Here is a 27,498-nt window from a genome sequence, read left to right on the forward strand (position 1 = left end):
AAGATTGACTATAGTCTCACCAATCTAAAACCAAGGTTTGGGTGGAGACCAGCCGGGGATTTCCCGGCGTACAGCGCTGCCTTGTTTCCTATACTCTGATTGGCTAGTGGCTGACCTGACACCGTTAGAGTTCGTCCGCTCACATCTCGCCACCTGGCCTGACATGACTGCACCCACTTCTGTGTGTGTGTGTTTGTGTATGTGTGTGTGTGTAAAGACAAACTAATTTAAGTTATAAATATAATTTAAGTTATATTTATAACAAAGTGAACAGTGGAAGCACGTGACAGAAGCTTAAATCTCCCTCTAATGGGTCAATTCCCAGTATGGGCCTGGATGTTGCCGCTCGTGAGTGTTTTAACTTATTTATTTCTATTAAGAAAATAGCGTATGTTCTACTGATTCCTTCAAATTATATTATAAACGTAATTGTTACATTACTTACCCAACTACCGTGAAAGTCGGTAAAAGTAACTACATTTTTTTCAGCAACACTGTAAAATATGTATGCCACGTTTCTTTATTGACGTACAAGAGCCATATGCATTACAAGTTTACCTTCCTTTGATATGCTAGAACACTTACGTTTATATTGTATTTAGATTTGTGGACGAGCGGTTTTTATATCTTGGAGTAGCTTCCCATTTGTCATGTAGTGACAGGAGAGGTAAAGAATAGTATGGGACTATTTTTATTTGTCTTGGAAATATTAACAAGTCTCTCACACAGAGCGTAGGTATAGAGTCCCGTCCCGCTATCTATCTCTCTGTCTCTCTCTCTCTCAAATTGCCAAGCCCTTCTCGCTGTGACCTGTCTCTTCTAAGGCCTGTCTCCTTCTCTCCTGCCTGTTCTGTGGCTAACCTCCGTCTGAGCTCTCTTTCCTAAATTCTGGTGTAGCAGGGGTGTGTCACGTGTGTTCCTCGTGGATGGAAAGTTCTAGCAGCCTGTGTGTGAGTATGTGTGTATGTGTGTGTATGGTCACTAGGCGCTGTCGTGTGCCTATCAAGCATTCCTTGCGTTAAGAGTGTGTAAGCATGTTTAGCATTGCTCGATTCTCGCAGACACAATACCTTCTCATCATCTGACTCCCTGCTTCTATCTGTCTCTCTATCTATCTATTTATCTATCTATCTATTATGATTTGTAATTATAATATGTAGTCCTGACATCTGCTCGGCCGCGCGAAAATGGCGTACCATCGACAGTTAATAGTCCTAACATATTAATATATATTATATACACATTATAATGAACTTAAAAGCTAATTAAGTGAAATACATAATATTGTAAAAGTAACATAATTGTATGAACATTGTATACATATAATATTTATAGTAAATAGTGATTATTCAGTAATATTACATTTTAAACAAGTTGTATACATATTTGAATAAATGCAATGGTTGTTGTATAACACTCTGTAAGACGTGCATGTACAACAGACGTGCGCATATAATTGTGCAATGGTAATACTGCTAGGTTATACATTACACAGAGTTATCGCTTTAGTAATGTCTAATATTTCACCTAACTTGTATGATGATACTGGTAATACAGAATTGTGCTATAATTGTATGACTTATATTGTGTTAATGCATAATTGTGTTGGCCTTATATAAGTGTCTTGGCCTTATAATTGTAGTTAAAGTTACATAAAAGTTACATCTTGTTAATGCAACTGTTAATTGGCAAAGTGTAACATAATGCAATTGTTTGTCATTACATAATTGTTACATATCGTTTGTAGTTGCATTATTGTAGTTAAAGTTACATAAAAGTTACATCTTGTTAACGCAACTGTCACAGAAATGGTACATATTGTTTGTAGTATTGTTTGTAGTTACACAATTGTAGTTAAAGTTACATAAAAGTTACATCTTGTTAATGCAACTGTCACATAAATTGGTACATATTGTTTGTAGTTACATAATTGTAGCAAGTGTAACATAATGTAATCGTTTGTCATTACATAATTATAATATGGAGTTACATAATTGTAATAATTGCAGTCCTAACATATGCTGCGGTCGATGATAGTGATGATGTGCCATGCCACTTGTTTGTGGAGACAACAATTTGCTTTTTTGTTTGTAGTTTATGTGGTATTTTGACATATGTAGTAACACTTACACTTATTTTCATTTGTTTGTTATGTGATCTTACTCTATTTCTCTCTTTTCTGTTTTACTTTTCTTTCTTTCCTTCTTTTTCTTTTTTTTTTTTGTATGTATTGATTTTCTATAGTTTGTTTTTCTTCGCTTGTGTATGCTTTTTCCATGTTGTTCATGGCTGCATAATTACTGGCTAATTTCCTTGGGATACTTTTTTAAAGTTTAGTTTATATTGCACAGATATTACTGAAAATGATATTATATACCCGGTAGTCCCATATTTTGTTATTTTATATAAAAAATATATACATATATACAGTATTAACTATATACACTGACTTGTTGTTCACTTGTACCTATCGTGAGTAATATGTGTGTCAGCACTGTGTGGAAATCATTGTCTTCACGATTGTGTTGAAGATGTTCACTCTTGCTAACGTCATTTGTGTTGGCCATTTTTTTTTTTTTTTTCTAGTTTACCTTGTAACTTAATTTATCTGTTTCCACTAGGTAGCTTTAATTAATAAATGTTAAATACAGTTCTTTTAATTGCTCACTGAGTAACTGTGATGGTATATTTTCTTTATTACTTTTTAGATGTAATAATGTACAGCTGTATGTATGCAACACGTATTTTATGTAGGTATAAATGGTAACACTCGTTGGTAGTAAATAAATGTTATAATAAATGAATGAATATATACAGTGTAGAATATTTATTGTTGGTGATTATTTAGTGTTTGAGTTATGCAGATAACTGAAGTAAGTATGTGTATTTAAGCTGTAACTATACAGCACGTTTTATATGTTTGTGCAGAAGCTTATTGTCTATCACTGTGCATTGTATAAATGAAGTAACTATGTAACTCACTAATTTTTACCGTGGAGGAAATGGTGTGAGTGGTGTTGCACGTGGTGATAGCGTTGTTCTTCACGGGTTGATTGGCGTGTTGTCGTCTCAGCACATGGTGACGTCGGCTTCCCACACTGGTAGCTGTGGTAAGTGAATGAGTAGCGATGAGTAACTTGAGTGAAGACGGATGAGTAAGACGAGTTGTGAATATGGACTTGGTGTTTTGCTGCGTGACTTGACCTCTGGGTCAGCATAGGCGGGAGAGAGTGGTGGGGGCTTGTGTGCTTGTTGATTCGGTGTTTCCTCTTCTTTACTTGATTTGTTTTATATTCTTCTTGTTGTTGCTTGAAGTCACGTGAAGATTATAGAGTTGTTTTGTACACTTGTAGACTATTTGCATTGTAGGCTGTATTTTGTAGGGATTCACTGTAGACTGAAGCTAATCTTGTAGAGTCTCGCCTGCTTTTGTAGAAATTTGCTTTTAATTCGGAGACGATGTCCGTAGATTCGCTGGTTTGTCGTAGAAGTTGCAAGATCGTATCAATATTTTGTTAAACTACTTGCAAGGCGTCGTGTGATCTATTCACCTCTGCATCAGCATGATGATCGGGGAGGCGGAGGGGGCTGGGTGGAGAGAATACTGTCAGGAGCTGGTTGTGAGAAGTATTCTTTTTGTTTTCAATCTTGATATTTTGTAGGAATTCAATGTTGATTCGTAGACGAGGTTCGTATCCCACCGCTGCCACCAAATGTCATAAATGACTTTGTGTCATAAAAGACTGTGTAGGTTCCTTTGTGGTTGAGTTATATATATATTTTAGATTTGTGGATGAGCGGTTTTTATATCTTGGAGTAGCTTCCCATTTGTCATGTAGTGACAGGAGAGGTAAAGAATAGTATGGGACTATTTTTATTTGTCTTGGAAATATTAACAAGTCTCTCACACAGAGCGTAAGTATAGAGTCCCGTCCCGCTATCTATCTCTCTGTCTCTCTCTATCTCAAATTGCCAAGCCCTTCTCACTGTGACCTGTCTCTTCTAAGGCCTGTCTCCTTCTCTCCTGCCTGTTCTGTGGCTAACCTCCGTCTGAGCTCTCTTTCCTAAATTCTGGTGTAGCAGGGGTGTGTCACGTGTGTTCCTCGTGGATGGAAAGTTCTAGCAGCCTGTGTGTGAGTATGTGTGTATGTGTGTGTATGGTCACTAGGTGCTGTCATGTGCCTACCAAGCATTCCTTGCGTTAAGAGTGTGTAAGCATGTTTAGCATTGCTCGATTCTCGCAGACACAATACCTTCTCATCATCTGACTCCCTGCTTCTATCTGTCTCTCTATCTATCTATTTATCTATCTATCTATTATGATTTGTAATTATAATATGTAGTCCTGACATGTGGACCTATCTGTGATGCCTAATTACAAATATAACAGAATCTACTCATCGCTCGTTTAGGAAGTATGGCATGGCTGCACCCAGCGCCAGACCCCACCCAAACCTTGGTTTTAGATTGGTGAGACTATAAGAGGGTGTATGTAGGTGAGGTGGAGGGAGGGAAAGGGAGGGGTAGACCGACGATGAGGTGGAGGGATGGAGTTGAGAGGTTTATGAGGGAGGGGGGAGTGAGTTGGGGAGAGGGTAGTCAAATGGTGGATGACAGAGCGACTTGGAGGTGTTTTGTCTGCGGCCACCCTTTGCGGGATTAGGGCGTCGGGCTATACATAGATAGATAGAACAATAACTGACAAGGGAAAAAAATAAGTATACAATCATTATCTAATAAACATGTTAAGAGTCAAAAACGAGGAAGATGGGCTTGTTACTGGGAGGTGCAGTATGAATGGTAGAACCTGGAATGGTAACTTTTTTCTACCGATTACAGACAACAGGCAAAAGACAAGTCGAGAAGCCTAATATGCTTCACTTTTCCCATAGCGTTTCATAATGAATGGCAGGAACTAGCTTGCCTACATTCTGACATTATCTGTTTTAATAACATCATATACTGTACTATGGCTGCAAATCTCAAAATCCAGGATCTTCCCCAACCAGGATTACAGTATACCAAATTTTCCCAGACAGCTATAGGTTATGTACCTGTATACTTAAAGCAAGGAGAAGCCTCAATGGTCCCTGATGCAGTTTTTTTTCCTATTAATACTATCTACAGTTTACTCTAATGGCTGTGTGTACATTAATGCATATGTGTGTGCCTGAACATTGTTGCAGGCATACACACATACAAGCATTTGCATTTATGTGAAGAGAATGTACACACACTATGCGCTACGAGTAAGTATGGCTGACCTTACAAGCCCTGACTGCCTCTTGGACATATACAGCAGCATTTGAGTACAGGTGCGAGGAGGTGGTGAGAGTGGGAAAGTGGCAGACAAGGTGAAATGCCTCCTTCATACAATCTGCATGGATCATCTTCAGTGCTGCATGGGACAATTCTACTTCAGCATTCTCTCCACTACCAACTTCATCCATTACCTCAATAACCTGCCAGAAAAAAATATAAAAACCACTAAGTAGGGATATGAAATTTTTGCCAGGCAGATATAATGCCATGATGAAAATAATAAAGATGATAATAATAATAATAATGATAATAATCCATCCATCCATCCATCCATCATCCAATCCTATGTCGCCTCACAGAGCAGCGTAGGAACCCAGGGCTAACCAAGTTGGTCCTGACATTTAAGATGAGAGTGACCAGCCTCAATCATCCGAGTGGCCTTACGTGAGCAATATCCCCTGGATATAAACCTACACAGGCTCAATCTGATTGGAGTACCTTACTTACCCACTAAACCACCAGGCACCATAATTTAGTTATATGGATACAACCCAGTGTAGCAAATGGTTTCCTGGTGCCCCACCTACCACTAAATAATAATAATAATAATAATAATAACGGACAAAGGACATTCTGAGGGTGGGGATATGGAATGTGAGAGGAGTGAATGATGAAGTGAAAGAGAGAGAGAGATTGTTCAGGTGCTTGAGAATGCAAGAGTGGATATATGTGGACTGAATGTAACTAAATGGAAAGGTGAAAGGGTGAGAGAGTGGAAATATGGTTTAGGAATATGTGCGGGAGTTAATGAGAATGAAAGGGCAAGAGAGGGAGTATGTCTGATGATAAGCAAAAAGTGGAAAGAGAATATAAGACAGTATGGAACAGTGGGTGCAAGGACTGTATGGGAGAGGATAAAAGTAGGCCTACAAGCGTGGGTGATTGTATGTGCGTATGCGTCGACAGAGGACTAAGTGGCAAGAGTGAAAGATGAGTTTTGGGCGAGTGTAGAAGCATGTATGGACACGTTTGAGAGGAGCAAGATATTATTTTTGATTGGAGACATGAATGGCAAAGTGGGAAATGTACGAGTGGATGGAGTGGTTGGTCAGTGGGGTGTGCCAGCTGAAGTAGATGGGAATGGTAGTGCTTTGGTGGATATCTGTGCTGGTATGGCATTGGCAATAACCAACACCTACTTTCGCCATAAGATGATCCACAGGTATACATGGAGTCATGGGGAGGATGGATGGTGAACTAGTGGAACGAAAGGCAATGACAGACTACGTGTATGTGGATAAGCGAATGAGAAGACAAGTGTTGAATGAAAGAGTGTGGAGAGGGTGGGGGAATGGAATCTCAGACCATCAATTAGTGATGGCCAAGATAAGGCTGCAAAGAAGGTGGGTGAGGAGACGAAGGGGAAGACAGGAGGAAACAGCTCCTGTGAGAAGAGTGAAGTTGCAAGATGGTGAGAAAATGGCAGAGTATAAGAGCATAATGGAAGAAAGATTGGGAAGGTATGATTTAGAGCAGATGGAAGGGGTGGAAGACGTATGTAAGATATTCACAGAAGAGATAGGCACAACGTGTGAGGTGGTTTGTGGAGTGAGGAGGAGATGCAGGGGTGTGCAAGGGACAACATGGTGGAATGATGAGGTGAAAAAAGCTGTGGAACAAAAGAAGAAGGCATATAGTGAATGGCTAGTGAGTAGAGGTAGGGGAGATGAGAGAGAGAAGAGAGAGGTATATGTGAGCCAGAGATGGGAGGTGAAGAGACTGGTGAAGGAGAGTAAGAAGAAAGTGGATGAAGAGTTTGGGAGGAATCTGAGTGTGAAGTGGAGGGAGAGTAAAAAAACTGTTTTCGAAGGAGGTAAAGAAAGTAAGGCAGTGTGAAAGGGGAAATAGTAGGGGAGTGAAAGACAAGAATAATACATTGTTGGTGGAGAAGAGAGAGAAATAGAGGAGATGGAAGGAGCACTTTGAGGATTTGTTGAATGTACAGAGTGAGGGCAGTGCGAGTATAAGTGGTTGGGGAATGGCTGGGAGAAGAAGAGATGAAAGAAGGGAGAAAAAGATCAGTAGGGCGGAAGTAATAGAAGAAATGAAAAAGATGAAGATGGGAAAGGCGCCAGGAATTGATTAAGTGTGTGGTGAAATGCTGAGGTATGGAGGTGAGATTGTTGTGGAGTGGATATGGAAGTTGTGTAGATTGGTTTGGGAAGAGGGAAGGGTTCCAGAGGACTGGAAATCAGGTATAATAATTCCTTTATACAAAGGAAAAGGGGAGAGAGAAGTATGTGGTAACAATAGGGGTATTTGCCTTCTTAGTGTGACTGGAAAAATATATGGTAGAAGACTCACTGACAGGGTTAGGCATATAACAGAGGAGCTAGTTAGAGAAGAACAAGGCAGATTTAGGAAGGGAAGGGGGTGTGTAGATCAGATATTTATCCTAAGATGTTTAGTGGAGAAGTATTTAGAGAAGGGAAAGAAAGTGTATGCTGCCTTCATAGACTTGGAGAAAGCTTATGACAGAATAGATAGGCAAGGTATGTGGAAGGTATTAAGAATACATGGAGTGGAGGGGAAATTGTTGAGTGCTTTGAAGAGTATGTACGAAGAAGCTACGGCTACGGTGCGAATGGATGGTGAACTGAGTGAGTTCTTTGATCTCAATGAGGGACTGAAACAGGGTTGTGTGATGTCTCCATGGTTATTTAATATATACATGGATGGGGTTGTAAAGGAGGTGCAAGGTAGGGCAGTGGATGTGGGGATGGCTCTAATGAATGAGGGTGAGCTGTGGAAGATTCCAGTGCTGCAGTATGCTGATGATACTGTATTGCTGAGTGAAGATGAATGGGAGTTGAAAGGTTTGGTGAATGAATTTGGGACAGTGTGTAGGAGGAGGAATCTGAAAAGTAATGTAAACAAGAGTAAAGTTATGGTGTTTGAGAGGAATGAAGTCACAGAATGCACAGTGAGGTTGGATGGTAAGGATATGGAGAATGTGAGTGCACTCAAGTACTTGGATAGTGTGATGAGTAAGGATGGAACTTTTGGGGATGAAGTGCTTGAAAGGGTACAGCAGGGAAGGAAGGTTGTTGGTTCACTGAAAGCAGTGATGAGAAATAGGGAGGTGAGTATGGAAGTTAAGAAGTCACTGCATGATAGTATTGTGATCCCTACCCTGACGTATGGAAGCAAGGCATGGACCTTGCAAGAGGGGAACAAGACAAGAGTGAGAGCAGTGGAAATGAGTTACCTGAGAGGAGCATGTGGAGTGACATGGAGGGACAAGTTGACAAATGAAGAAGTGAAGGAACATTGTGGGGTGGACGTGGATGTGGTTGAGAAGATTAGATGAAAACACTGAGGTGGTTTGGACATGTGGAGAGAATGGAGAATGAAAGATTGACTAAGAAGGTGTATGTAGGTGATGTGTAGGGAGGGAGAGGGAGAGGAAGACTGAGGATGAGGTGGAGAGATGGAGTTGAGAGGTATATGAAGGAGGGGGGAGTGAGTTGGGGGGGGTAGGCAAATGGTGGGTGACAGCGATTTGGAGGCGTTTTGTCTGTGGCCACCCTTTGCGGGATTAGGGCATTGGGATACAGATAGATAGAGACAGATAGATTATTGTTGTTGTTGTTGTTAATATTATTATTATTATTATTATTATTATTATAGATGATGGATGGATGGATGGATGGATGGATGGATGGATGGATTATTTTTATTTAGTGGTTGGTGGGGGACACTCACCATCCACTCACTCGATGTAGTGCTGCTTTGGGTGTCTGCCCTTTCCTCTCTTCCAGAACACAAAAAACACCTACATTTCATAATTTCACCACCATTCGACAAGACCGGGCTGACGGCGGTGGCGGTGGACTCATCACCCTGGTACACAAATCCATCAACTACTCAGATACCAGTACATACACAAAGTCACCTCTCCCCCCACATGGCACCACAACAGAAATACAATCAATTAAAATACGCACTGGTAACAAAACACATATAAAATCGCCAACACATACATTCCCCTCCAATTGTCCCCCACAGTACCACACAATTACTCTCCACAAATACACCACATCACTAACATACCCAACATCATCCTGGGTGGTGATTTCAATGTCAAGGGGTCGGCCTGGCATATCAACAACCCTGACACAGACAGAGGGCTGGTACTACAATCCCAAACAGATCATCTTTTCATACTGAACAATCTCCATCAACATACCCATATCCCACACCAAGCCCTCTTCCTCCCATCATCCCCAGACATCACCTTCTGCTCCCCAAACCTCACCCTCACAACATCCTGGAGAGTGGTCAAAACCCTTGGATCTGATCACCTCCCAATCATCATCACTACTAAAACCATAATCACCCCAGCTGCCCAAAGACACACATACACTAATTATAAGAGAGCCAACTGGGAGGCCTTCACAACTGAAACAGAACAACACTTCGAAACATTAAACAGTACACCCATCACAAACATCTACACCGCTGTGCACACTTTCAATTCAATTATACAAAATGCAGACAAAAGGCACATCCCTAGAGGCAACAGAAAGAGACACAACCCCAACTTCACACCAGAAATTCAAGGCCTCATCAGACAATTGGACACACTACGACACTCCCCAACACCCCATACACAAGACACCGTACAACAAATACAAGAACTCAACACTCAAATAAACAATAAAATATCAGAACAGCAAACACTAAACTGGAATAATTATCTCCAAACACTTGACGTTTTTAAAGGCTCCACAAAACAAATACCAGCAAACTCTACAAAACACTAAACAGCATCACACTCTCCAACAGCAACACTACACAATCACACACTGCCATCACAACAACAGACACCATACCTTCAAACAAACAACAAGCAAACTCTCTCATCAATCACTTTTCACACGTCAGCCATCTAAACCCCCATCACAATGACCGACGTATCATCTGATGTAAGAGACAGTTCCCCACAGACCTAGACTACGCACCTTTCACTTACAACCAGACGAAGCACATCACCAGCAACCTTAAACACCCATCTGCCTGTGGACCAGACAACATAAGCAACATTCACCTTAAATACCCCGGATCACAAGGCATACAAGCACTCACCAACATACCAAACTACAGCTACTCACACATAATACCCAACATCTGGAAGAATGGCATTATCATCACTATCCCTAAACCCAACAAAGACCCCACATTACCTTCCTCACACCGCCCCATCATACTCCTCTGCACCCCCTCTAAAGTCACTGAACGAATGGTACTACAAACAGTTACACATCACACACCCCTCGCCCAATCACAACATGGATTTAGGCCACTACACTCCGCAAACACTCTTCTTACAGACCTTACACAGAGAATTTTTGATGGCACGAATTCAGCGAGGCCACCACACAGAACACTCCTAGTCACACTAGACATCAGCAAAGCTTTTGATGCCATTCCCCGCCATAACCTCACAAACAAAATATTCAACACAAACATACACAATAACACAAAAGGATGGCTGGCAAACTACTTAACAGGCAGATGTGCACATGTAACATTTGCCGGTCAGTCTTCGAACATCAGAAACTTCACTAATGGTGTCCCCCAAGGATCTGTTTTGTCCCCTACACTCTTTAACCTATACATGCATGACATGCCCACACCCCACACACCACAGATACACATAGCTTCCTATGCAGATGACATAACACTTACATGTACACACCAAAATGCAAACACAGCTGCACACATCCTCCAACCTTACCTCAACACACTACACAAATGGTTCACCACAAACAGGCTCAAAATAGCCCAAGCCAAATCCACAGTGACCCTTCTCACAAACTGGACAGCAGAACACAGTCACATTCCACACCTCACAATAAATAACACTCCCCTACCACACACACACACACACACACACACACACACACACACACACACACACACACACACACACAAAATCCTTGGTGTAACATACAATACATCAATGTCATTTAAACAACACATCACAAACATTAAAAATAAAATGACACCAAGACTCAATGCCTTAAGGTCACTTGCCCATAAAACATTTGGACACAACAAAGAAACCACCACCACAGTATACGAACAATATATACGTTCAGTGATGAATTATGCAAGCCCTGCTTGGGCTTCTAACCTCACTAAAACACACTACAACACTCTACAGACCACACAGAAAGAGGCCCTAAAAATAACGACAGGCTGCACAGCTACTACACCCAAAGACCACCTACATCAAGAAACCAAAGTCCTAAAAGTCAAGGATCACCTAGACATGAGAAGCACCTAAATTCTCGCTACAGCCTTCACAAACCCACAACATCCACTACACTACATGACAGCACATCCACACACACCAAGAACCATCAAAACAACACCCAGCACATGATATCATACACAAATACTGTCATCTCTCCTCCCTCGCCCCCTTTAGCCCAGCTTCCAGGAGCATATCCACACTCAAATCTCTCATCGCTCCATTCAGTTACTCAAAGACAACACACAGCTGCATGCACAGCCTCTGGATATCTACCCTTCTGAATCCTATCACCCTCATAAGGACAGGGTCCACCTGGCCAGGCTGAGATGTGGGCATCATCCAGCCCTCTTAAGTTAACAGAAGAGGCTGGACGACTCCGTCGCTGATGCCTGTCCAGAATGTAACACAGCACCCCATACGATTAAGCACATTTTGGAAGACTGCATTGCACACAATCAACTATGCCAACAACACAACATACACTCCTTGAGAGCTCTGTGGGAAAGCCCAGTCTCGGCCAAGGCCTTCCTTAGGGACTTGGGGCTGTTCGGCCAGACTGCCTAGCGAACAGCAACAACAACAACTCATCCCTGAGTGGCATTACGTGAGCAATAAACCCCAATCACCCCTTGGATATAAACCTTTACCTCTCCAATCCGACTGGAGAGCCGTAATTACCCACTAAACCACTAAGTGCCAAATAATAATTAATAATAATAACAGTCTGCTCCTTTCACTCTTGAGTAACTTCCCCTTTACAAGACAGTTCTCTGTTGCATATAGCGATATCAAGTGTTGGTCTTCATGCTGTGTACTGATGCACTATGGGTCACAAAAGTATCGGTGCACAGGGGGTCCGATGCCTACCGAAAACATTCAAACAACCACTGTACAATACCAACGTCTCATTCTGTATGAAAAATGGCTGCTTACATAAACATAACATTTGCTATATGTTTGCAAAAGGATATTGTTAGTTGGTGATATATGACACCTCACGACATCAGGGCTACCAATGTGTGGTAGGTCAGACACTACTGTAAGATTTCAGTGACCTTCATTCTGTGTTCCCAAATGTTTCACACATATTGTGCAAAAATACTTTTGTGACCCATAGTACAGTCAGCATCAAAAGTCTTGTTGCCTCTCCTGCTTCTTTCTCCTTGGACTGAAAAATTAGTCAAGCAAGTCCGCAGCAATCGATACTGTTAACTTTATTCAGCAATGGATCTAAGTCATTAGAGTAGATAGCTGGAGTTTTACAAGCCTGATAATGCAGGTTCATGGTGAGGAAAGCTAGATAAGTGACAAGACTTTTGGTGCTGACTGTACAGTACAGTTAAGCATTAATTCCATTCCTCTTAACACTTGTTAGAAGCTTGGCAATCTTGTAAGATAAGGTGTTCCAATCAAATGTGACCTATAAGGGTATTATTCCATCAAGTAATTGGGGTTTATTATTCATGTAATGTCACTAAGAGGCAACTTAATTGGTCATTCTCCCCTTCAGTGTCTAGACTACACAGCCTGGCCCCAGGCTTCTATGGTCCTGATGAGGCGATACTGACTGCTGGACAGATCATCATCATCACCATTAACATCATCATCATCACCACCAGCAGACATCAAACACCATCCCATCTCTTTTTCCAACTCACAGGTGGGGTGACATAGAGTCCAGAGAGCAAAGGAGAAGAAAAAACACGATATTGGGAGAACTAATCAACAGATCGGCCGAAAACATGGGTCACGCACTTTCACTCACCATTCAAGCCTCCAGAGTCCTGCCTTACAGTCACATCTTTCTGCACAAATCTACTTCATATTATCTATCAGTCAGAGGCAACCTGATGACTGTCAGGTAAAAAAAAAAGGGTACTAAAACCTTTGTCATGCACTCTTCCAAACAAGTGCTTAATGATTTCTAGAGCACTCAGTTCTTGTAGAGAGTGTCTATGAGATGCACATAGTGTGTGAGGATGTGTAATTATGTGTAGTACCATATATGTCTATAATAAGTGTGGGGTAAATGGCACTAGTGGATTAATGGTGAATTTTGACGGACAGATCTGAATCAAAACTGCCAACTTACATACATTGTAATGACACAACATTTGCCAATTTCACAAATGCATGTGAATCTTGACCCAAATTCATGCAATTCAGAGGCCCAACTGACAAAAATTATACCAGTATATCAATGTACATTTATTGTTGTTATTAACATAAGAAGATTCAGATTATATGAAACACCAGTGTCAAGTCAATGGAGGATATAGCTCAACATCATAACATACAGTGCACAATGAGGTAGTAAAACCATTAAAAAATTAGAGACTGACAGCATTTCCAAGGGAATGTGGGATAGTCTCTGGGAAAAAAAATCTCTACCACTCAAAGAGATGACCATCTCCACACTTCCTCAAAAAAGATGATAAACTCTATGAAACTGTGTTGCTATACATCACTAAATATGTATGTTAGTATGGTTTGACCTTTGACCCCACGAACTACTTAAGATCTAAAAAAGTTTTTTTTTAATCGAAGTTGTCTGTAATTATTTATAACCACCTTATACTATGCTTACTACATGGTACTTATGAAGTAGATCAAACTTGCTCCAGAGACATTTATTTTGTTGCAAACTCAACTGTTCTTGTGGCAAAAGTACAAATTAAACTTATTGAGGATAATCACTGTGATCATTTGATCATACTATTATGTATAAAACAATTTGAAGCTACTAACCCAGTTAAGATGGCAGTAATTCTGGCCTGTGTGTCCCGCCCTGGCTAGTGCCAGTAAGACGACTGACAGTTGAGCCTGAGGGATAGTCACTCCTAATTGCCTGGCCCTAGCAGCCACTTGCTTCATGGCTGCAATCTGGCCTGCCCACGCATACCCGATAATGAGAGCTGCAAGTGTACTGCTACTATCTGATACCTTAGCATTCTTCATAGCCTCCTCTACTGATTCTACACCAACTTTGTCACTGGAAAATCAACAATTAACATTAATAAATATATAATCACTATATATATATACTGCATGACGTATGTACTGCATGAAGAAACACAGTTGTGTCAACGATACAAATTATAACACAATGTAGTGGAGTAACTCTGTGGAGCATACACTGTTCATGCATGGGCACCCATTTGTTCCTTTGTATCCTCACTGCTTATTTTTGTAATACATGTACAGTATTTGCATATACTGTGCTACGTTACTAATGCTCAATTTATGTATCAGTACATAATTACAAGGAGCACATTAATCAGACCATAAAATCACATAACCTAAATACCAGAAACCAGTGCTCCATGAAACAATATCTGAAAAGAAGTTGCCTCTCAACACTGGTTCACACAATGGTCTTGTCTCAGAATGATGATTGTAATGTGTTGTGCATTGGCCTTGCAAATGCAGCAGTCTATTAAAGAAGGCTCAGTCTGTGTTAAACAGGGCAGCAAGTTATATCTCTGGTCTCTCTCTAAGAACCCTACTACCTCACTTCTCAGTTGCACAATTTCTGAACAGATGTTAACTCTTAACATTGGTTCAGTCTGTGTTAAATAGGGCAACAAGGCACATTTTTGGTCTCTCTCTCGCCAAGAAACTTGGTTGCCAGTAAAAACTGGAATAGAATTTAAACATTATCTTATGATTTTCAAGGTTCTTCTGTTCATCATTTTCTAGTGCTAATATATTGTTAAAAGTCCATATACACGATGAGGCGATGGCAATTTTTGGCCAAGTAAGGGCAAAATGAGTATATATGGATGCTCCTCAGGTGGCTGAGCCCAACTAACCTTGAGGCTGCATATGCCATCAATAATGAAGCAAAGGTATCTTGAGTGGCAGGAATCCCCTTCTCCTTCATGGTGATCACAGTGGCAACAGCAGCATCAGTATCCCTCATAACACCTGCTACACCCAACACCAAACCAAACAACCGGCCATCTGCCACAAGTCCATGCTTTTTCAGTATTGGAGTAATGTCCTGGTGATAAAGAATGAACACAGTGTAAATCCTCCTCATAATGAACCATAATTTTCTGAATTTCAGCTTAAAGTCTCCAAGCCAACCAAATAATCTCCCTATACACCAAACATGGTATGTCGGCCTATTATACAGTGAATGAAGTTGACGAAGTGACTAACCACGTGACAAAAGATTTTTGTTGTCTTACTGTACTTTATAACTGATGTACTGCACAATATTGTCATTACAGTAATATACAGTAAAAGCCCATTAATCCGAACTCTGATAATCCAAAAACCCCAACAATCCAAATTTTTTAAGAAGGCTGACAAAATCTCCAAAAGTAAAAAAAAATCAAAATTCAAAAATTCAAACTGGGCGCCAAATGCGGCGAAGTGCCGAGCAGTGTGGTCATGGAAGTTTCATGGAAGGAAGCTTCTGTATACTTTGATAAACTGGTGCATTTCGTTGAACAAAATAATCATTACAGTGGGGCTGAGGTGATCAATTTCCATATCTTGCGAAACGTGTTCTACAAGAAACATACGCAGGCTGTCAGGCAGGCTGATATCCTTGATTGCCTGAAGTGCATGAGCAACCAGGTAGGTATATCCACTGATGGGTTCAGGACAATTCGCTATCAAGTCAATTCGCCGTCACAACAATAACAAGACAATTCGCCGTCAGGACACTTCGCACCCTGGACGATTCCCCGTCATTCTTTAAATATGCTCATTATTGATTATATAAATGGTACTTTAATAACTAATTTTCAGGGGGATCTATCAAAGTCTATGTTCATTGAATAGCGTAGGCTTTGGATATCATTTATAAGTTGTACTCTTAGACAATTATTAACTTGCTTCTACCTCGCTGTAGTGGACTTTGAATTATATTCTAGCATCACCCATAGCTGTCTTCATTAAATTCCATTGGTACTACAACATCCTGGGTATATTCTAAAATGACTTTGAAGAGGTACAAGTATTCAAAAACTAGTGTACTTGCTAAATAAATTGATATATAAATAAACAACGGGGAATCGTCCTGACAGGGAATTGTCCATATTTTGACGGCGAATTGTCTGACGGCAAATTGTGCTTTTACAATATGTGCATATTATTATTAACCCTGGACTTGCTCTCTCTAATTGGATTTACCTGCCTATAACTGCTGTTTTCAACACTACGCATTACTGGTGAGGTAAACAACCCATAACATCTCTTAATTTACCAATTACAGTTCGTGTCTTCAGTAATACATTACTAAGTAAAAAATTTGTGTAATACATAATGTTAATATGTGCCATATTGTATTATGAATGAACGAAAAGTGATCCATTCAGTAAAATTTCAGTTTAAACATGAAATTGTCTTAGGGGCCCCACCCAAAAATCTGAAAAATCTGATAATCCAAATGATTCTCGGTCCACACCCGTTCGGATTAATGGACTTTTACTGTAATATGTTAACTATCTATCTATCTATCTATTGCCAGACGCCTCAATCCCGTTTGGGATGGCCACAAACAAATCGCCTCCAAGTCGCCCTGTCCCCCGCCATTTCACTCCCCTGCTCCCAACTCACACCCCCCTCTCTCATATACCTCTCCACCCCATCCCTCCATCTCATCCTCGGCCTCCCCCTCTCTCTTCCCCCCTCCACCTCACTCACATACACTCTCTTCGTCAGTCTCTCACCCTCCATCCTCTCCACATGGCCAAACCACCTCAATGTGTTCCTCATAACGCTTCCTATCACATCCACATCCACACCACAACGCTCCTTTATATCCTCATTCGTCAGCCTGTCTCTCCATGTGACTCCACAGGCTCCTCTTAAATAACTCATTTCCACTGCTCTCACTCTTGACTTGTGTCCTTCCAACAACGTCCAAGCTTCACTTCCGTACTTTAGAGCTGGTATCACAATACTGTCATGTAGCAACTTTTTCACTTCCATGCTCACTTCCCTGTTTCTTATCACTGCTTTCAAAGAACCAGCAACCTTTCTTCCCTGCTGTACCCTTTCAAGCACTTCACCCTCCAAACCTCCATCCTTACTCATCACACTACCCAGGTACTTAAACGTACTCACATTTTCCAATTCCTCACCATCCACCCTCGCTGTACATTCACTGACTTCACCTCTCTCAAAGACCATCACTTTACTCTTCTCTACATTCACCTTTAGATTCCGTTTCTCAATATGTAAACTGCTTGGGATTATTTTACTACTCTGGGCAAATTAGTTCACTGATCTGTTGCCACTCCTGACAGTGAAAGGGCTCTCCCTCAGTGCTAAGGGATCTTCGTATGCAGCATGTGTTAGGAGTGTAATGCTGTACAGTGGCGAGACTTGGGCAGTAAAGGAAGAAATATTCATATGCTTAAATGTACAGAAATGACAATGATTCGGTGGATGTGTGCATCCTTGAATGTGAGGCCCGGAGGAGTTAAGGTGAGAAGGACAGGACTAGTGTGTACTGGTGGTCTGATGAGGAGAGGTAGACTGAGATGGTATGGGCATGTGGAGAGGATGGAGGATAACAATTGGGTATGGAAAGTGAGAAGTGCGAAATTCGAAGGGTAGGGTTGTGAGAGGCAGACTGAATAAGACTTCGAACTTCGAAGGGTAGGGTTGTGGGAGGCAGACTGAATAAGACTTGGGACAATGTCATAGAGTGTGGTCTCAGGGATAAGGGACTGAATAAGGAGGCTGCCAGAGATTAGCAGCGAGGAAAGTCACCACTAGGTGACCAAGGCCAATGCATGCATGTTGGAGCCTTTACAAACAATAAGATACGATACAACTGATACCATTGTAATCATTAATACCATTAAGTCTTTGTAACTACTGTCTTCTATAATATCACTGAAACAATAAGTGCTTCTCAGAAAGAAATGATCTTCATAAGTTTCTGCATTGGAGGAAAACTCTATCTATCTATCTATCTATTGCCAGATGCCTCAATCCCGTTTGGGATGGCCACAAACAAATCTCCTCCAAGTCGCCCTGTCCCCCGCCATTTCACTGCCCTGCTCCCAACTCACATACCCCTCTCTCATATACCTCTCCACCCGATCCCTACATCTCATCCTCGGCCTCCCCCTCCCTCTTCCTCCCTCCACCTCACTCACATACACTCTCTTCGTCAGTCTTTCACCCTCCATCCTCTCCACATGGCCAAACCACCTCAGTGTGTTCCTCATAACGCTTCCCATCACATCCACATCCACACCACAACGCTCCTTTACATCTTCATTCGTCAGCCTGTCTCTCCATATGACTTCACAGGCTCCTCTTAAATAACTCATTTCCACTGCTCTCACTCTTGACTTGTGTCCTTCCAACAACGTCCAAGCTTCACTTCCATATGTTAGAGTTGGTATCACAATACTGTCATGTAGTAACTTTTTCACTTCCATGCTCACTTCCCTGTTTCTTATCACTGCTTTCAAGGAACCAGCAACCTTTCTTCCCTGCTGTACCCTTTCAAGCACTTCACCCTCCAAACCTCCATCCTTACTCATCACACTACCCAAGTACTTAAACGTACTCACATTTTCCAATTCCTCACCATCCAACCTCGTTGTACATTCACTGACTTCACCTCTCTCAAAGCTCTCAAAGACCATCAAGTCTTTACTCTTCCCTAAATTCACCTTTGGATACCGTTTCTTACACACTCTCCCAAACTCATCCACCAAGCCTTGCAGCTCCCCTTCGTCTTCACTCAACAACACAGTATCATCTGCAAACAACAGTACAGGGAGTTTCCAAACACTATCCTCTCTCACCAGGGCCACTCCAACATCCACTACCCTACCTTGTACCTCTTTTATTACCCCATCCATGTACAGATTGGACAACCATGGAAACATGTCACATCCCTGTTTCAACCCAACTTTCAAAGAGAAAAATTCACTTAGTTCACCACCCACACGCACCGCAGCCTTCGCACCATCGTACATACTCTTCACAGCATTCAACAACTTCCCATCTACTCCATATATTCTTAATACTTTCCACAATCCTTGTCTATCCACCCTGTCATATGCTTCCTCCAAATCCATGAAAGCTGCATACAACTTCTTTCCCTTCTCTAGAAACTTTTCCACTAAAGATCTAAGAATGAATATCTGATCTACACAACCTCTTCCCTTCCTAAAGCCTCCCTGTTCTTCTCCAACTAATTTCTCTGTTCTTTCTCTAACTCTGTCAATAAGTATCCTACCATACACTTTTCCTATTATACTAAGAAGACAAATGCCCCTGTGATTACCACACATTTCTTTTTCCCCCTTTTCCTTTGTACAAGGGAATAATTATACCTGACTTCAAATCCTCCGGGACTCTACCTTCCTCCCAGGCCAATCTGCACATCTTCCACATCCATTCTACTACTATCTCTCCCCCATGCTTCAGCATATCACCACACACTCCATCAATTCCTGGGGCTTTCCCGGATTTAACTTTCTTCATTGCTTCCACAACTTCTATCCTACCGATTTCTTCCTGTCTTCTCGCCTCCCTCCTTCTCCCAGCCACTTATATTCGCATTACTTCCATCCTCTATGTTCAACAATTCCTTAAAGCGTTCTCTCCATCTGCTCACTTTTTCTCCCTTCTCCACTAGTAATCTACCATTTTTATCTTTCACTCCCCTGCTAACTTCACATCCACCCTGTCTTACTCTTTTCACCTCTTTCCAGAACATTTTCTTACAGTACCTCCACTTTACACTCAAATTCCTTCCAAATCCCTCATCCACTCTCTTCTTACTCTCTCTTACTAATCTTTTCACCTCTCTCTTCCTTTCTACATATAACTCTCTCTTCCACCTCTCAACTTCTACCACGCCCCTATTTCTCATCCATTCATTGTATGCTTTCTTCTTTTGTGCCACAGCCTGTCTCACCTCTTCAGTCCACCATGCTGTTCCTTGCATCCCCCTCCGTCTTCTCTTCCTTCCACACACCACATCACATGCTGCACATATTTCTTCTGTAAATATCCTACACACACCTTCCACGTCTCCCATCTGCTCCAATTCATATTTGCCCAATCGTTCCTCCACTTCTCTCTTATACTCTGCCTTTTTCTCATCCTCTTCTAACCTTCCACTCTCCTTGCAACTACTCCTTCCTCTCATCTTTCCCTTCTTCTATTCCTCCATCTTACTTGAATCCTAATTCTGGCCACCACCAAGTAGTGGTCAGAAAGTCCACTCCCCCAACCTCTATAAGCTCTTGCATCCATTACACATCTTCGCATCCTTTCATCCACACACACATAATCAATCATTGCCTTCCTTTCATTCAGTTCACCACCCACCCTTCTCATCACTCGCCATGTATACCTGTGGATCATTTTATGCCTGAAGAGGGTATTGGCTATCACCAACCCCCTCCCAGCACAAATGTCCACTAATGCACTCCCATTCTCATCTATCTCAGCAGGCACACCCCACTCACCAACTATTCCATCCACCTTCACATTCCCAACTTTACCATTCACATCACCAATCAAAAACACTCTCTCATTCCTTCCAAACTTTTCCATGCACACTTTTACATTTGTCCAGAACTCTTCTCTCACTCTTCTAGCACGATCTTGTGTTGGCGCATACACACACACACAATCACCCACATTTGTATTCCAACTTTCAACTTTACCCACACAATCCTTGACCCAACTGATCCATACTGTCTTATGCTCTTCTTCCATCTTTTACTCACAACTATACATACTCCTTCCTTTGCCCTCTCATTCTCACCTACTCCTGCACATATACCCCATCCATACTCCCATTCTCTCACACTTTCTCCTCTCCATTTTGTTTCAGTTATTCCACATACATCCACTTTCGCACCCTCAAGCACCTGGACAATCTCTCTCTCTTTCACCTCATCATTCACTCCTTTTACATTCCATGCACCCATTACCAAGTCCTTTGTCCGGTCCTGGGTCGTCATCATTTGGTCAGTCCTTGTCCGAGGCTTCTTGTTTGTTTTTTTAGTTAGTTGTTTTCCGGGGAGGGGCACTAACCCTCCGCCAACCCTTTTAGTCGCCTTTTACGACAAGCAGGGATACTGGGGGAGTATTCTTGAAAAAAAACCCTACCCCCAGGGGATCCCCTACCCCCAGGGAGGGTACCAGAAAGGTACCAAAATAAAAATGGGTAAAAATGCAGTTGACATGTACGCTCCGTGCTATGGAGTGAGTGACATCCCTCCCTCCATATGGGAATAATAAATTTCTAACCTTGTAAAATAATAAAATACAGTAATCCCTCCACTATCCGATGTAATAGAGCCAAAGGCATGTCCGGAAAGTGGACACCTGCCTGCTGGACTGGTACTTAAGGCCCTAACCCAACCTAACTTTGAAAGCCACCTAAATAACTCCATACCAGACATGCATAGTACCTATTTAAACCTATTTAAGCCCCTATTCACACCAATAATGGACATAAAGCATGAAATAAATGAAAAGGAACCAAAGAATGAGAAATTAGAAGTGATTGTACCTCAGCCAGGGTACTTTCAGCATGTCTGTGGCAGCCTTCTTAAGGCTTAGGCAGTGGTGAAAATGCTCTTGAACCACGTACAGTAATGCAGTGTTGTGCTGCACTTACAGTAATTCTTTGCACTGTGAGTTATAATTGTTTAACACTGCATGTTATTCATTGTACAATGCCAGTTTCAACCGCCAGTTTCAACCACCAGTTTGCACTCCACAGTTAATCCTTTACACTCTCAATTCTAATTTCTTAACACTGCACAACACTGTAAATTCCTGTGTGGTCTACTGGCGAGGTATTGCAGTTTATTCACTGTTTATTCACAAAAAAACGAGCAAGTGTGGCATCCACTGCGATAAGCATCCACTCGTGATAGAAGTTAAGCAGTAACTGTTGGTGTTGGTGATGGGGAAACAGAGTTGCCAGATCGCAACAGCCACATTACCAAAGTTCTCAATTTTCGTTACCAAATTTAACTTTTCATTACCAAATTCATAAAGCTAGCATTTATTCTTCACTAATTATATATACTGTACAAGTGGAAATACATGTACTCTCCTTATAATTAACAGCATGTTGATTATTTTCACGCTATGTAGGCTAGCATAATAATCAGAGAGAGCAGACAATCCACCATCTCCATCCTGTGTATCCTCATACATGTGATAAATCCATCTGGTAATGCATTATTCTGATTCATTACCAAATGAATTTTTCATTACCAAATTGGCCCACATTTGGTAATGAAAAATACCAACTGGCAACCTTGACAGGGGAGGGGGGAGGAAGGAAGGGGTGAAGGGGCCATGGTGTAAACAGCTGTTCAGCGCTGAACGGCAATTTCAAATTATGGGAGGGAAAAAAAATCGTTTTTGGGGGGGATTTTCTTCTTTTTTTGGCCATTTTTGGGATCTGAAGGTCCAGGCCCCCCATGTCCGGTAAGTGGGGTGTCCGGAAAGTAGGCGTCCGGAAAGTACAGGGATTACTGTATAATGAAAAAGAAGTAAGGAAAATGACACCGGCCATTCAGCCTATCCTTAGGCAGTAAGTAAGCAAGAATTACAAAGGAAAATACAGTACCAACTGAGTGTAGCCTGTATCATTCATGCTACCTGCATATGGTATGCGGCATTACAGCAACAGTGAATCACAAAGAGCATATATTGGCTTTCAAATTATGCTGGGGAAAAATGTGTGTTCCAAAATGACAACCAGGATGAATCGGCGCTGCGTTCAGGAACAGCAACCCAGGAATACAGAAAGTGTTAAAATTAACTGACCATATTTTCAACAAGCATTAAATAAGGGATACCAGTAATTCAGGGGGGAAACGAAGTAACACCGGCTCACCTCTATGGTACATGGGGTTTCTGTGAGTAGGCAGGCCTCAAGATAAAGCTCAAAATGCTTAAGTGTGAGCTTTGTATCTGAAAGAAAACATGTAAGTTACTCCTACAATAGTGAACATGAACACTTTGCAGTAAGACATTAATGCAACATATTATTAACTTTGTTAACCAGAAGGCTTAAAATTATGGCAACATATTATTACTCCCATGTTTTGTACCTGAACTGCAAAACAGGGGACTGGATGTTTAAAAACTTTCCAGGTAAGGTGCCAACATAAGTAATCTGACTATGACATCCATTTTGTAATATATATATGAATACGGAGGAGTAGGATCCACAAAAAAAGGCAGGAGATAATATACAGTAGTAGATTCGTCAACTGTCAAATAAGCCACAATCCTATCTATCTATCTATCTATAACCCGACGCCCTAATCCCGCAAAGGGTAGCTGCAGACAAAATGCCTCCAAGTTGCTCTGTCACCCACCATTTGACTACCCTCCCCCCAGCTCACCCCCCCCTCCCTCATATACCTCTCAACTCCATCCCTCCACCTCATCCTCAGTCTACCCCTCCCTCTCCCTCCCTCCACCTCACCTACATACACCCTCTTAGTCAGTCTTTCATTCTCCACATGTCCAAACCACCTCAGTGTGTTTCTCCTAATCATCTCAACCACATCCACATCCACCCCACAACGTTCCTTCACTTCTTCATTCGTCAACCTGTCCCTCCATGTCACTCCACTTGCTCCTCTCAAGTAACTCATTTCCACTGCTCTCACTCTTGACTTGTTCCCCTCTTGCAAGGTCCATGTCTCGCTTCCATACGTCAGGGTTGGGATCACAATACTATTATGCAGTGACTTCTTAACTTCCATACTCACCTCCCTATTTCTCATCACTGCTTTCAGTGAACCAACAACCTTCCTTCCCTGCTGTACCCTTTCACGCACTTCATCCCACAAAGTTCCATCCTTACTCATCACACTACCCAAGTACTTGAATGCACTCACATTCTCCATATCCTCACCATCCAACCTCACTGTACATTCTATGACTTCATTCCTCTCAAACACCATAACTTTACTCTTGTTTACATTAACTTTCAGCTTCCTCTTCCTACACACTGTCCCAAATTCATTCACTAAACCTTGCAACTCCCATTCATCTTCACTCAACAATACTGTATCATCTGCAAACAGCAACAACAGAATCTTCCAAATCTCACTCTCATTCATTAGAGCCACCCCCACATCCACTGCCTTACCTTGCACCTCTTTACAACCCCATCCATGTATATATTAAACAGCCATGGAGATATCACACAAACCTCTTTCAGTCCCACAATGAGATCAAGAACTCACTCAGCTCACCATCCACTCGCACCGTAGCCCTAGCTCCTTCGTACATACTCTCCACAGCATTCAACAATTTCCCATCCACCCCATATATTCTTAATACCTTCCACATACCTTGCCTATCTATTATGTCATAAGCTTTCTCCAAGTCCATGAAGGCAGCATACACTTTCTTTACCTTCTCTAGATACTTCTCCACTAAACATCTTAGAACAAATATCTGATCTACACACCTTTTTCCCTTCCTAATTCCCCCTTGTTCTTCTCCAACTAGCTCCTCTGTCATATGCCTAACCCTATCAATGAGTATTCTACCTTATATTTTACCAGTCACACTAAGAAGGCAAATACCCCTATGGTTACCACATACTTCTCTCTCCCCTTTTCCTTTGTATAAAGTAACAATTATATCTTATTTCCAGTCCTCTGGAACTCTTCCCTCTTCCCAAGCCAATCTACACAACTTCCATATCCACTCCACAACAATCTCACCCCCATACCTCAGCATTTCACCACACACTCCATCAATTCCTGGGGCCTTTCCCAACTTGATCTTTTTCATTGCTTCCATTACTTCCATCCTACTGATCTCTTCCTCCCTCCTCTCATCTCTTCTTCTCCCAGCCATTCCCCAACCACTTATACTTGCACTGCTGTCACTCTCTATATTCAACAAATCCTCAAAGTGCTCCTTCCATCTCTTCAATTTTTCTCTCTTCTCCACCAACAATCTATTATTCCTTTCACCCCCCTGCTATTTCCCCTTTCACACTGCCTTACTTTCTTTACCTCCTTCCAAAACAATTTCTTACTCTCCTTCCATTTCATGCTCAGATTCCTCCCAAACTCTTCATCCACTTTCTTCTTACTCTCCATCACCAGTCTTTTCTCCTCCCTTCTCCTACTCACATAAACCTCTCTCTTCTCTCTCTCAGCTTCTCCCCTACCTCTACTCACTAGCCATTCACTATATGCCTTCTTCTTTTGTTCCACAGCTCATTTCACCTCATCATTCCACCATGCTGTCTCTTGCACTCCCTTGCACCTCCTCCTCACTCCACAAACCACCTCACACGCTGCGCCTATCTCTTCCGTAAATATCTTACATACGTCTTCCACCCCTTCCATCTGCTCTAGCTCATACCTTCCCAATCTTTCTTCCACTATGCTCTTATATTCTGCCATTTTCACACTATCTTGCAAATTCTCCACTCTTCTCACAGGAGCTGTTTCCTCCTGTCTTCCCAATCACTGATTATTTAGGCCAAATGCAGAAGAATGGAGTTATCCGAGAGGGGCATGTGAAGTTATATGGAGAGAAAAACAAATAAGGAACTGAAGAAGCATTGCGGTGTTGATGTTGATTTGACAGAAAGCAACAGAAGAAATGCTTTGAGATGGCTGACCATGTTGAGAGGACGGAAAATAAAAGACTGACAAGAAAGGTGAATGCAAGTGAGGTGAAGGGGAAGAGGGGAGGGAGGGACTGGGGGTGAAATGGAAGAATGAAGTAGGGAAATAAATGTGAGTCGGGTGTGAGTTGGAGGAAAGTCAGCCAAATGGCTAAGAACAGGGTGACATGGAGACAATTTATTTGTGGCCACCCCTTATAGACAGAGTGCATCTAGCTATACACTGATAGACAGAGAGATAGATAAACACAGATAGACAGATACAGAATAAACAGAAAGACGGAATGATTCATGCCTACACAACTTCCACACATGTCCTAGAAGTCCCATTCCTCACTTATCATCATCATCATCATCATCATCATCATCATCATCCTTACCCATTCTCCTATCTGAAATAGGATTCAGAAACAAGGAAAATACTGTACACCATTTTCCATCTTAAAATTACATTTTTTCCACACAAAAATGACAAATTGTATGACACAATAGATATTTTTCATTCAGTATCAATAGTTTTCCTCAGGTTTCATCACTGTGCAACAACTGCAACATAGCTCCATTCAGATATTGACAACTGCACTTGATTTGACTTTATGCAATGAAACTCAATGAAGCCCACACAGGCTATATAAACCACCACTTCTGCAATTAGTTTAGACAAATTGCAGATGTCAATGGCTGGAGAATTATTTCAGCAAGGCATCTCATCAACTGAATAATTATAATTGGAGCTTCAGCACTTGCAAATGGAACTAACATGAATTTCAACATTATTTAAATGTAAGTTGGCATAAGTTTATGTATTACAATATATGATATGCATGATGAATGGTGTTTGTCAGTAGGTTACATAATACTAAATATGAGAGCTCATGGTACACACAGAATATGACAAATTCGTAAGTGGGAGCATCCACTATTCACTCACTACATGCAGTATTGTACTATCTTCAGATGACTACAGTGAGTAACATGCCAAATCATTTCTTGTGCTTCAAAAAATCACTTACAGTAATGCTGCACGTGGGATGGTAACTATTTATCCATTAACTTGTGGCCTGGAGGTGTAGAGGGGTGTTGCTCCAACCAGATGTGACCGAAACGGTCAATGGCCTTGTTAGGACTGGGGTGTGTTGTTCAAATACTGTAATGTCACACAAAGGCTTTAGACTTGCCACTGTTGACTTATATTTATACACTCCTTATTTCAAGATGGTACATGATTAGAGGTACTCAGTATCAAGAGATTTAGGTTATCAATCCTCGACTACAGTGGCTG

The 27,498-nt window shown here is 41.6% G+C and overlaps 1 protein-coding gene across 1 annotated transcript in view; it reads right to left on the reverse strand.

Moving 5' to 3' along the window:
* Positions 1–23,507, reverse strand: part of LOC145413366 (leucine-rich PPR motif-containing protein, mitochondrial-like) — a 57,813-nt gene extending 34,306 nt beyond the window's left edge. Inside the window, exons 1-4 of the mRNA XM_080283045.1 lie at positions 23,445–23,507; positions 15,397–15,587; positions 14,333–14,576; positions 5,265–5,462 (exon numbers count right to left, since the gene is read on the reverse strand). Coding sequence (XP_080139171.1) covers positions 5,265–5,462; positions 14,333–14,576; positions 15,397–15,506 — 552 coding nt within the window. The 5' untranslated portion in view covers positions 15,507–15,587; positions 23,445–23,507. The remainder of the gene's footprint in view (positions 1–5,264; positions 5,463–14,332; positions 14,577–15,396; positions 15,588–23,444) is intronic.
* Between the last annotated feature and the right edge of the window lie 3,991 nt (positions 23,508–27,498).

This window comes from Coenobita brevimanus, chromosome 96 (genome assembly GCF_032717465.1).
Source record: "Coenobita brevimanus isolate Jiangsu-jjx chromosome 96, ASM3271746v2, whole genome shotgun sequence".
NCBI lineage: Eukaryota > Metazoa > Arthropoda > Malacostraca > Decapoda > Coenobitidae > Coenobita > Coenobita brevimanus.